General features: G+C 57.1%; 1 protein-coding gene across 1 annotated transcript; it reads right to left on the bottom strand.

The window, feature by feature from the left end:
- Positions 1-12: 12 nt before the first annotated feature.
- On the bottom strand, positions 13-2,714 carry LOC309400862 (protein phosphatase 1 regulatory subunit 35-like). The gene is made up of 4 exons (XM_081969577.1): positions 1,826-2,714; positions 1,384-1,621; positions 783-913; positions 13-684 (listed from the first exon to the last, which is right to left on the bottom strand). The coding sequence occupies exons 1-4, from the start codon at positions 2,003-2,005 to the stop codon at positions 511-513; spliced, it is 723 nt and encodes a 240-aa protein (XP_081825703.1). The 5' UTR covers positions 2,006-2,714; the 3' UTR covers positions 13-510.
- Between the last annotated feature and the right edge of the window lie 10,274 nt (positions 2,715-12,988).

The raw sequence follows: 12,988 nt of genomic DNA, 5'->3' as shown, positions 1-12,988 counted from the left end.
AGAGTAAACCCGCCATGAGTGTTCCTCCACTTACGACAGTTCATTTAATGACTGTTCAAAAGTTACAACGGCCACAAGAAAAATAAGGGAGTCACGGCTGCTTTTCACACTTAATGACTGTTGCAGCATCCCTTACCAAAGTTGGCCTCTTGACTCCTAGCTGTGACGGTTGGGGGGGGTGTCACATGATTCACTTGGCGATTACCCAACAAGCAAACTCCATGAAAAAATCCAGATTCACTGAACGACCGCCTGATTGCAATTCACTTAACAACTGCTGCATAAAAGTCGCTCAACTGCCTGGCTTAATAACGGGAACTGCGGTCGTAAGTCAAGGGCCGCCTTGCACTACTTGGCTGTCGATCCAGGAACGAAGGGAAAAACCACACAATTGGCTGGCAGTTGCAGTTTATGTATAGAGGTGGAGGAGACGGGGTCCGTGTGTGTGCTTGTGCGTAAAGAGCCACACGACGTGGGGGGGGGTCCTGTCCTGCCCAGCCCCCCCCCCCCTCAGCTGGCCCACTGCTGGAGCTTCCGGTGCATGAGGAAGGTGGTGGCTGGGTGGCGCCTCTGGGCCTGGAGCTTCAGGGGGGGCAGCCCCCCCACCTCCAGGAAGGGGGTCTCCGTGAACAGCTCCCGGGGCCTATAAAAGGTCATCAAGTCTGGCCCTTCCCCCGCCATTTCCTGCAAGAACAAAGGCTCAGGTTATGCTCCCCATCACCTGAGCCCCCCTTCACCTGGGTGGGTCACGGGAAACCCCCCCCCAAGGGCCCCTGGCCCACCTTTCTCTCCCCCGGCTGGAGGAGGAGGGGGGGGCGCCTGCCCTGCACAGCGGAGCTCAGCACTTCCTCGGCCGGCACCTGCAGGCTGATGAGCCCCCGGTAGAGCTGCTGCTCCCGTGGGATGTTCAGGCCTGGAAGAGGAGGGGAAAGTGCCGTGGCTCGGATGGGTCCCACCCACCCACCCACGGAGTCCTCAACATACAACGGTTTGCTTAGCGACCAAAGGCATTGGGGCACTGGGGGAAAAGGGACTTCTCACACTTGTGGCCATTGCAGCAAACAATGGGACTGAAATCCGGACCGCTTGGCCACTGACTCAAACTTACGTCATGTGACCTGCTTTTTGCAAATGTCTCGTAAAGTGACTAGGAGGAGCCGGTTTCAATGAACGACCCTGTGACGGACTCTACCTGCAGCGATTCACTCAACAACCGTGGCAAGAAAGGTCGTAAAACGGGGCAAAATGGAGTTGCGTCTCTCACTCAGCATGTGGGGCTCCCTGGTGGTCGTAAGTCGAGGACTGCCGGAATCAATGCTGCATGGCTTCCGGCGCACCCCGTCACTGCGAGGGTTTCCCTCCCGCACTGGGACCCCCACTCACCTTCACCCACGCGAGCTTCAGCGGCGCAGCGAGCCACGAAGGAGCGCTGCACCAGTTGCTCGGCCGCCTGCCGGGCGTCGAAGGCCTGCTGGCGGGTGGCCCGCACCTCCGCCCCCAGGGCCAGGCTGCTGTGGGGCAGCGGAGCCCCCAGCTGAGGGGGGGCGGGAGGGGAGCGGCTCCTGGCGGGGTCTGCCCGGGGCTCCTTCTCCTCCGCCGGCTCTGCAATCCGAAAGCGGACCTGGGGGGGGGGAGAAAAGACCCCCAGTGTTCTCTAAGGGAACCCCCGGCTCAGTCGCCCCCCCCATCTTTGCAAAGAGCACCCTCGGCTTGGAAGGGCGCCCCTTAAGGGCATCCAGCCGATCCCCTGTAGGAACCCCAAGCAGAGGCTCCGTGAAAGGGAGGAGGGGTCCCTCCGTCCGTCCCCTGTTCTCTCCCCCCTTACGTGTCTGGGGCCCGGCTTCTCCTGCTGTCCCCGCCGCAGGATGCCGCCGCCGCCGCTCGGCTCCGGGCTGAGCGCCACGGCGGGGTCCGGGCTGCAGCAAGGCGAGGGGGGCGGCCGCGGGGTGGGCGCCGCCGCGCAAGGGAGGCTCTCTCGGGGGCCCGCGGGAAGCGCCCCGGCCATGGCTGCCCCCCAACTGCGGGGATCCCTGCGCCGGCCGCGGATGAGGGGCGCTGTAGTCCTGCAAAGCCTTGCAAAGCTTTGCAAAAACCTTCCAAAGCGCCTGCAGCGCCGCTTTCCCCGGGCGGGCGGTTTCCAGGCTCCCCCCTTCGCCGCGGCCGCCGGCAGTTTCTAGGCTCCCCCTCCGCTCGGCTTTTTCCGGGCGCTTTGGGCCGCCACGCCTCTCAGCTGCCTTCCCCGGCGGCTCCGGGACTCGCTGCTTCCCGCCCCGCTCCCGCTTCTCTTCCCTCCGCCGCCGCCGCTGCTGCGCCGCAAGGGGGCGTCGCTCCGCTTCTAGTGTTCGCCTCGCTTTCCAACCAAGATGGCGGCCGGCCTGAAAGGGCCCTATTCCGAAGCTGGGGAGGCTATAGAGTTCGCGCGCGGGCCAGAAGGGTTCTTTTCCCGCGAAGGAGAGAGGGGGAGGGGCAAAGAGCGCGCTTCCGTTACGGAGAGGTCAAATCCTAGAGCGGCCTCGAGGGAAAGGAACGGCTGTTATGGACGCGACGCTGAAACGCCGTAATGACGTCACGGCAGAGGTGGGCCAGAGGGGGCTTTCCAGAGTGCCGCACCTGCGCAGTAGCGTCTCTAGGCGCAAATGGGGGGTGGTTTTCGTTTGGAAATATACACACAAAACACAACACACGTACACTTTATATTGTATTATATTACCTTACATTACCTTCTATTACATGATACGTACTGTCTATAATGCATAGTTGTCAGCTGGTGTTCTCAATCTGGTCCTCTATTAGAGCGGGAAAATACTCTCTCCTGATTGGTTGTTTGGCTGATGAGCTTCCCTATAAAAGGAGCTGCGTCAGGCAGGGAGCTCAGTTACCTCAGAGGCGGTTTGACCACAGGCCCTTCGACCCAGGTTGCCTGAGGGACTCACGCTGCTCTCTTGGGAAATGGCTGCCCTCTTCCCTTTGGCTCCCTACAAGCCGGCCTCTGAGTCGTGGGACTACTACATCACGCGGTTCGAGTGCTTCCTCCAACTCAATGACTTGGGGGAGATCACGGAGAACAGGAAAAGGGCGCTTTTCCTAAGCCACTGCGGCCCGGAGGTCTTGGAGACGGCCAGGACTCTCCTCGCTCCACAGGCTGTTGAGTCCGTGCCCTGGGAGGTGCTGCAGAGCAAGCTAGAGTCTCACTATGAGCCCAGACCTCCGCGAATAGCGTGTCGGTACGCCTTCTATCATCGGAAGCAGGCTGAAGGCGAATCCATCAGCAAATTCATGGTCGCCCTTCGACAGGCGGCGAGGTACTGCGAGTTCGAGGACTTAGAGGACGCTCTCTTGGAGAGTTTGGTCAGTGGTATGAGGGACCTCAATCTACAGCAGCGCCTCCTTGCAACACCAGAGCTCACCCTGCAGATGGCGCTTGACGAGGCACAAGCAGAGGAGAGGGCCGACCAGGCAATGGCTCTGATTTATGAATCAAGCCGCCCACCAGCATCCCGGAAGCCAGTCACTGCACCACGAAGATACTAACACCGTCAGGAGATGAGGACAACCACGTCCATTGCCTCAAATCCTCCCAGGGGTCGGTTGTGGCCGCAGTCACCTGTGAATGGCGTGTCAATTCTCCTTACTCCTGTTGGGTTGCCGCCTGCAGACCGACTTGGACCAGCTGCACCCGGACTGCGCCTCGGAGGTTCCGTGCAGACTCAGCCAGCCTCCTCTGGTCATTCTCACCAGGCGACCTTGTCTACGGCCACAACTACACCGGGGGCCCTTCCTGGGTTCCAGATGTAGTGGGCGTCACAGGGCTGCGTTCCTACACGGTGGCACTCAAAGATGGCAGGTTGTGCCGCTGCCACATTGACCAACTGCGTGGCCGTCTCGGAACCTCCGCCTGCTGCCAGCCAGAATGGACTCCGCCAGAGACCGCCCCGGCTAAGGACACGCCAGCTCAGTCACCACAAACAACGGTCCCAACAATGGACTGTGGCCATTCACAGATGCCTGCCGAGGCCTTGCTCCACCTGTAGCAGTGCCCGCCACTCCACCTGGACACATCGCCGCCCTGCCTACCTAAAACACGACATATGTTAAATTGTTACGTTGATCACCCTACTGCTCTGCCTTGGTGGGGGAGCGGTGTTCTGTATTGCATATAGCCGTGATGGGGAATCTATGGCGTGTGGCACACATAGCCCTCTCTGCAGGCCTGCGAGCTGTGGCCCAGCTCAGCTCCACTGTGCATGTGCGCGTGCCTTCCACCGCCCACCTGATTTTCAGGTCTCTGCTGCACATGCAGAAGACACGTGGACATGCGCGGGGGGGGAGTCACTCGCGGGAGGAGCCCTGTTTTGGTCCCAGGAGACTTCAGGGAGGCCTGCTAGGCCCAAAATGGGGCGCTGTGGGGGTTATGTGCATGCGTGGGGAGGGGTCATGGGGGCCGCAGGCATGCACAGGGGTGGGGGGAGTGCAGGAGGCCCGCGCAGGCATGCACAGGGGGGTGGGGTGCATTGCATTGAGGGGGTGGGCTCACGCGCGCAATCCCCCGCTTGTGATTTCAGCACAAGAGAAAAGTTAGCCATCACTGGTCTATAGTGTACAGTTGTCAGTTAAAGTTCTCCTTCTGGTCCTCTGTTGGGGCGGGAAAATACTCTCTCCTAATTGGTTGCTTGGCTGATGGGTTTCCCTGTGTCAGCCAGGGAGTTTTTGAATAAAGAGCTGTTAGGACTCCCTCCGCCCTCGCCTCCCTTCTTCGCCCAGAGAGCTTCATTGCTATATTTCCTTCTCTGCTAGGAAATATGGCCTCTGCCCACGTGCAGAGCAAGATCCAGCCAAGGGGAACCGTCTCCAGGGCCGGGTTGCTGCCGGTTTTACTACCGGTTCTCCACACACGCGTGTGCCGCGTGCACCTGCGCTGTTCAATGTAAGTTGTTCTTTGCACATACACAGAACAATCCACAGTGAACTGCAGACGCGCAGTCACAAAAAACCCAAAATGGCAGCGGCAAAGGAACCGGTTTGGGGGGGGCGTGGCAGGCCTGGGTCGCTGCCGGTTCTGTGGCCCAAGCCTAGGTTTCACAACCGGTTGAGCCAAACCGGGAGCGACCCACCTCTGCCTGTGGACTTCAATTCCCAGAAATCCCCCCCCCCCTCCAGCCACGCTTGGGTTGCATTGTGGGCATTGAAGTCCTCTCTCTGGAAAGCAGCTGGAGAAAAGCTTTGTTTCAAAGGGCTCCGTTGAAGAGGAAGCGATGCCAGTGCAATGCATCTCCCTCCCCAGGGGCCCCGGCAGCATGCTGGCTGTGGAGCATGGGACTCGGGGTCGCACGAGGCCGGGGTACCCACCCACCCTCTGCTGCAGGCCACCGCTCTGCCAAGATCCGAGTGGGGAATCCCCATGCGGCACTTCCCATCATCCCCAGCCGGCAATGTGAAGGATGCCAAAGGCAAGGAAGCTCCAGGGGGCTTGCAGTCCGGCAGCCCCTCACCCTTCAATCAGGATCCCTGCTTTGCCCAGGACCCTTGGGTCCACCCGTGGGGGGAAGTGGGGGGTCTTGCAGGCCCGGCTGCCCAGTGCAATCTACTCTTTTGGGGCTGCTGGATGAGCTCTCCCCCCCCCCAGCCCCCATTTCCCTCCCCAGGGGAGGAAATGCCTCCGCCACTGCCAAGGCTTCGTCTGCGTGGCTTAATTGTTCTTCGCCAACTGCAGCGGAAAGCAGGATCAAAGGGGAGCGGCAGTGGGGGGGGAGCTCAGTGGACGGGGGGGGGGGGGGACTCAACGGGCTCAGTTATTCCCAAGTCCGGCCTTGGGTGCAATTTGCACAGAAGACCCTCCCCCCTTCCTTCACCCACCCAGCAGGGATCTCCTCTGCATCAAAGGGGGGGGGAGATGCTACTCATCTGCAGGGGGGGGTCACCCTCCCCGGGGCTTAATGCAAAGTTTGCTGTGGGGAGGGGGATTCTGGGAAGGAGAGCAGCCCATCCAGACGCAACCCGGGGATCCTGAATGACGTCACGCCCACCCCCCTCCCCTTCCCGGGAGGGAAGGAACAAAAGTTTTTCCAAGTTTGGGGGAAAAAGAGCCATCCAGGGGGAAGGGGGGGCAGCGGGAGGGGGGGCACAGGGGGGTCTCCAACATGGTTGTGCAGTCGGAGAAAGGATGGCCACGTGGGCCTCGCAGGCAGGGGATGATAGGGTTTGTAGTGCAATGCACCTGGACACTGGGGGAGGGGGGGCGCACAATCTGCATTGCATCCCATTGTCTGCCTCAGGCAACCCTCCCCTCTCCCCCACCCCCTAAGGGAGCTGGTGGGGGGGGGGTTTCCTCGTTAATGCCTTCACAGCCCCCCTCCCTCCCTTCTTCCTCCCTTCCTTTTTTCCTCCCTCTCTTCTTTCCTTCCTTCCTCCCTCCCTCTTTTCCCAAGCCCATTGGCCAGCTCTTGCTGGGGAGGGGGGAGGGAAGAGGGGGAGGCTCTGTGTCTTTTGGGTGGGTGGGGGTCTCAAAAGATGGCTGGGGAGCATAGATAAATGGAGATATTCCAAACAGGCAGAGATGGCTGACAGATGAGGAACATCTGGGAAGACGTGTCGGGGAAGCCCCCTCCCCACCACCAACCCCTCCCTCTGTCCTGCATCCAGTTCCTCCCCTCCCCCCTCTGTATCTCATCCCATCTGCCCCCCCCACTTGTGGGGGAGACATTTATTGGGGTGTTGGAAGGGAGGGGGAGGGGCTCCGCCTAATTCAAACCAGGTTGGCTTGTGCAGAGCCTGCCAATTAGACAGCTGGGGACCCCCGTTTCTCCCCCCCCCCGCCCCTCCCAACCCCCACCCCCCCCGCCTCCCTCCCTCCCCCAGCATTCTGGGCCTGGAATCAATTTGAAGGGGGCTGCACCCCGTCCCCGGCTGCTCCTCCTCCCGTGCAGGGGCTGAGCAGGGAGGCCAGGCTCCCCAGGCGCCCGCTGGGTGCTGGGCACTACTGTCCATGGGGCAGGACCCTCGTGGGCCTTCCCACAATACTCCCCCCCCCCCAGCCTTGCAACCTGCCCAGAAACCAAGTGCAGGGAAAGTTTCTCCAGGGTTGGGCGGGCAAAGCACCTCCTACGGGTAGTCCTCAACTTATGACCACAATTGACCTCCCTGATTTACGTTGCTAACTGAGACATTTGTGGGAAGTGAATTTGGACCCATTTTATGACATGAGTTAGCCGAATTGCTGCGGTTGTCAAATGCGTCCCACAGTCGTTAAGTGAATCGGGCTCCCCCCATTGACTTGAGAAGGTCGCAAAGTGGGACCATGTGATTCTAGGACCTCACGACTGTCATAAATACGAGTCAGTTTGCCAAGCGCCCGAATTTTGATCGTGTGACGCTGGGGATGGCTGCAACGGTCGTAAGTGTGAGAAATGTTCATAAGTCACTTTTTTCAGCACTGTTGTAGCTTCCAACGATTACTGAATGAACTGTCGTAAGTCGAGGATTTCTCAGACAGTCCTCGACTTACAGTCAGAATTGAGAGCAGCATTTCCATTGCTAAGCAAGTTGTTAAGGGAGTCTCGCCCAATTCCAGGACCTCTTTCAGCCACGGGTGTTCAGTGAATCTCTGCTGTTATTAAATGAATCACACAGTCGTTAAGCAAATTCCCCCATTGACTTCGCTCGCGGGAAGCGGGCTGGGAAAGTCTCCAATGGTGATCATATGACCCCGGGATACGGTGACGGTCATAAATCCATGCTGGCCCCCCGGGGACCCGAATTTTGATCTGGCTTGATGCTGCAGGAGCAGTCATAAGTGCAAGGAACGGTCGCAAGTCACTTTTTTCTATGCTATTTTAACGTGGAATGGTCACTAAATGAATGGTCGTAACTGGAGGACTGCTACGACCAGGGCCACATGACATTCCTGGTGTTTAACTGACGCTTAGAGACCCACCAGTTAGAATAGACTAGAGAAGGGACCTAGCAGGAGAACCTCCTATAACAGGGGTGTCCAAAGTTGGCAACTTTAAGACTTGTGGACTTCAACTCCCAGAATTCCCCAGCCAGCAGAGCTCTGCTGGCTGGGGAATTCTGGGAGTTGAAGTCCACAAGTCTTAAAGTTGCCAAGTTTGGACACCCCTGTCCTATACATTTGACCCTTTGCCAGCTTGCGTCTTCTTTGGTTGCTGTGGCAGTTGGGAAGGAGAGGACACTCTGCACGTGCTGAGAGACGCACTTCCCACTAGTTGCAGGCGGGAAGGAGAGGGCATTCGGTACGTGCTCAGAGGTGCTCTTGGATTTCACAGGAATCTTCCAAGACTTTTTACTTTTTACTTTGAAAATTTGGCTTCAGGGCCTTGGGGTGTCTAATCTTGACAACTTTAAGACCTGTGGACTTCAATTCCCAGAATTCCCTAGCCAGCAACGCTACCTGGGGAATTTTGGGAGTTGAAGTCCACAGGTCTTAAAAGTTGCAAGATCCCACCCCCTTCTCCAGGGAACCCCCCCCCTCAAGTCTCTTCTCCATGATTCCACAGCAAATCAACTGCCCTTCGCAATGATGCCGTGGGTCAACCCCCCCACCCCTGCGGACTGAATCCCAGTCTATTTGGAGGGCTCCCCCCAGCCCCCCAGCATGTGACCGAGCAGCTCCCTTCTGTTTCCTGCCCTAGGCCTGACCTCCAAGGAGGGGGGGGGGAGAGACGCGCGTCTGCAGCTGGTCAGAGAGATAACCCCGCTCTGGCTATGGGGCACACAAATTCCCCGCCTGCAAACTTTCCATCATGTATATTTTTCCAGTGCGGGGGGGGGGGGGGGATGGATTCTGGAAGAGGTGGAGGCAACGTTGCCAGGGGTTCCACAAGCATCAATTCACACCGAGAAAGGAAGAGAGCAAGTGACTGTAGGGAGAAAGGGGTGTTTCTGAGCTCGTACAGAGTTCAGTGGGGGCAGAAGGAGGCCCGGACATAAAATTCGGATGCCTTTCCAGAATTCCTTTCACTCACGTATCCCCTGGGTGAGTTTTAACCCCCGTGGACTTCAGTGCCCAGGAACTTCCTTAGTAGACGGTGGGAATGCGATCTCGACATAATAGACCTTGACCTCAGTTTAAGGGGGGGAAAAGCTGGCTGGGGAATTCTGGGAGTTGAAGTCCACAAGTCTTAAAGTGGCCAAGTTTAAAGTGCCTAACCCTAGAGATGTGGGTTTCTCAGGGGGTCTGTTCTCCCCGCCCCCCCTGCCCCCAAAGAGGAGCCGGTCCAGGGGTGATTTGATGATGGTGCCGGTGCCCAGGCGTTGTGTGTTGGTGTGTGGTGTGTTTTTATGTTGTGGTTTTCAATGTTGTGAGTTGCCTGGAGTCACCTAATGGGGAGTGTGCGACCGTATGAATTTGCTTAATAAATAAATATATAGGTGCAACTGTATAAGGTAAAGGTTCCCCTCGCACATCTGTGCTTGTCGTTCCCGAGACTCTAAGGGGCACTGCTCATCTCCGTTTCAAAGCCAAAGAGCCAGCGCTGTCCGGAGACGTCTCCGTGGTCAAGTGGCTGGCATGACTCAATGCCGAAGGCGCATGGAACGCTGTTCCCTTCCCACCAAAGGTGGTTCCTATTTTCCTACTTGCATTTTTTTTAGATGCTTTCGAACAGCTCGGTTGGCAGAAGCTGGGACAAGCAACGGGAGCTCCCTCCGTTACACGGCGCTCGGGATTCGGACGGACGACCTTTTCTGATCCACAAGCTCAGGGTCTTAGCCACTGAGCCACCGTGTCCCATGTGTGCATGTATACGCGTATATAAAATATGGGGACAGTACAATATACAAGATGCTCACAGGTAGTCCTCGACTTACAACTGTTCATTTAGCGACCGCTCAAAGTTACAACGGCTGTGGGGAAAAAAGGGGACTCGTGACTGTTACGTGATTTCCCTTTTTGTGACCTCTGATGAGCAAAGTCCAGGGACCGGGGGCGGGGGGGCGGGAAGCTGGATTCACTTTGCAACCGTGTTCCTAACTTAACACCTGCAGTGATTCACTTAACAATAGTGGCAAGACAGGTTGTAAAAATGGAACAAACCCACTTAACAAGTGTCTCGCTTAGCAACATAAATTTAACAAGTGTCTCACTTAGCAACATAAATTTAACAAGTCTCATTTAGCAACATACATTTTGGGCTCAATTGTAAGTCAGTTTACAGATAGAAAGATAGATAGAGATGATAGATAAATAGGTGGGGAGGGGGAGGGGGAGGGGGTGAATTGATTGATTGATCGATCAATCGATATTTTAGATAGATAAGAGATGATAGATAGATATATTAAATAGATGGATGAATAGAGAGAGAGATAAGAGAGAGATGATAGATGAGAGGTAGGTAGGTAGAGAGGGATGGATGGATGGATGGATAGATAGATATAGATAAGAGAGAAAGATGATAGATACATTAGAGAGAGATAAGAGAGATGATATATTAGATAGAGAGAAAAGAGAGAAGATAGATATATTAGAGAGAGAGAGATATAAGAGAGATGATAGATATGAGAGAGAGAGATGATAGATATATTTATAATATAGAGAGATAGAGATAAGAGAGAGATGATAGATATATTAGAGAGAGAGAAAGATGATAGATATATTAGGGAGATAGAGAGAATGATAGATAGATATATTAGATAGATAAGAGAGAGAGGTGATAGATGATAGGTAGGTAGGTAGATAGGTAGAGAGAGATGAATGGATGGAGGGAGAGAGAGAGAGAGAGAGAGATCTTCACACAGACAAACACACATACAGAAATTTATTTGTCTTTGTATGTTTAATGTTTTACTGGTTGTATAACAATGATTGCATGAGCTCCATAGACAACATAAGCTATATTAATAATAGATGCATTGTGTTGATTTGATTGGCTCAGCCCATTAGGGACTAAGAATCTGGTCTTGGGTTCAAGTCCTGTGCCTAAGGCAAGGGAGGGCTGTGCTCCCAGCCATATGACTTCTAACTGAACTTGATAAGCCCCCTCCCAACTGTTCCCCATTCCTCTAATCTTGCCCAGCTGAGCAAAATGCAGGCCGAAATCCAGCAGGGCAAGGCATCCTTCTACCTGGGGGGGGGGGGAGCTTCTGACTCCTGTTTGGGACTTTTCCAGGAGGGTCCGCAGCAGAGGGCATTCAGACAACCCCCGTCAGCAGAAGGCATGTTGGGGGCACTCTCACAAAATGGTATACCCATGCACATGGCGGCTGAGATAGGCAGAGGGTAAACTGGGTTGAATTTGAATGTGAAACCCCCTTTTTTTCACAGGAACGACTGTTTGGCCTCAGGATGCCCCCCTGTCTGCCAGCGTTTGGGGGGGGGGGTGGGGTCTCAAAACCTGCAGACGGGGCTTTAGCCCTGCCCCGACGCCACCTCCAGTGGCAGGAAGTTCCGCAGGTCTCCTGTCCTCTACAGCTGAGCCGGGCTGCTGCCAACGGAGACAGCTCCAGGCCCCCTCCCCCACCCCTGCGGCTTTCCGGCCCCCTCTCCTGGCGCGGAAAGGGCCGGGCGGCTTCATCAGGACGGCCGGAGCCAAGCAGGAAGCCGCGAGAGCTCAGCCTCGCCCAGGTCAACGCTGCCCAGCCTCCCGGTGTCGGATTCTCACGACCAAACCCCTCCCACCGCTACCCAGGACCAGCTTGCTCAGCCACCCCCCCCCCCGTGGGCATCAGCCCTCCAACCCCCGCCGTGGGCGCTGGGGACACGCGCGCGCTTCTTTGAGTCCAACTCGCAGGTTCAGTGTGTCGTGGGAACGCAGCGCTCGCAGCCCCCTTCGATGCTGGGAGGGGTCGCGTTTCTCCTCTCGCCTGATTTCTCCCAGGCTCCTGCCCAACCCCTATACCCAGCCATGGTGACTTGGGAGCCTCCTCCCACGCCCGGAAAGCTGGTTGCGAGTCAGAGCCGTAACGTCAGAATGAGATAAATCATGTTCTCCCCCCCCCCAACCCTAAGAGACGCGGTCAGCGGGATTCGCTTCTGTCCCGCTTTCACCACCAATGGACAGTCCCGTCCCGTCCCGTCCCCCCCGCCTTCCCGATCGATGTACAAAAATGTGAACGTGTGAACGCGATTCTGGATCCCGGAAGGCTGGGAGAATCCCCCCTTCCTCTCTCTCTCCGTGCTTGGAATCTGCATCCAGACGATCCGAAGAAGACCCTCCGGCTAGCCTTCCTCTTTGCGTGTCGGCCTCTGGCGTATTCCCACGTTCCCTCGGCCCCGAATTGTTTCCCCGCGTGTTCCCCGCGGGTGTAGGGCAGCGAGTCCTCCGCAGCGTGGATTCTCCCTTTTTCGGCTCCAGCCCGCCGCTCGAAACCCCGCCTGGGGGTGGGCGACACGAGACCCTCCCGCTCCTCCATAGCAAACGGGACCCCCAGCTCCTGCCCCAGCGCCTGGTAGAGAGAATGGCAGCATGTGGGCAGCGGCTGAGCCCTTCGGCCACCAGGGGGCGCCCTTGATGGTTTCGGGGTTTGGGCCCCCTTCTATGTGGGGAGGGGGGCTTCTTAAATGCTGGTGAATGAGCCCTTCAAAGTGTGTAGGTCACAAACAAGACCCCTTCTTGGCTTGCAAGGTGGGGGGTGCATTTGACTTTGGGCGGGGGTCCCATCGACTGCAATGCTAGTATTTGGGGGGGGGGTCCCATCGACTGTAGTGCTAATATTTTGGGGGGGGGTTTCCCAACGACTGCAATGCTAAGAAAGAGAGGGGAGCCCTTTGGGGGAGGGGGATTCTTTCTGCAACCAGAGGCTCCCTTCCCCCTTTGGAGTGAAAAGCGGAGATTCTGCCACTCCCGCAACTTCTCTCGGGGGTGGGGGTGGGGGGGCTTTGAGACTTCAGAAACGACCCCTAGGGGGGGGGAAGCGCGCGGGGAGGGTTGGGGGGCGCCCCTCCTGCGCTTGGAGGAAGGAGGAGGGTCCGCTCTGTGGGGCTGGAGGTGGGGCGCCGCTTTCCCCTCCCCTCCCCTCCCTCTTTTGCCAGGGA

The sequence above is a fragment of the Natrix helvetica genome, assembly GCF_964273705.1.
Source record: "Natrix helvetica genome assembly, chromosome: W".
NCBI lineage: Eukaryota > Metazoa > Chordata > Lepidosauria > Squamata > Natricidae > Natrix > Natrix helvetica.
This window is presented reverse-complemented; position numbering and strand designations above follow the sequence as displayed.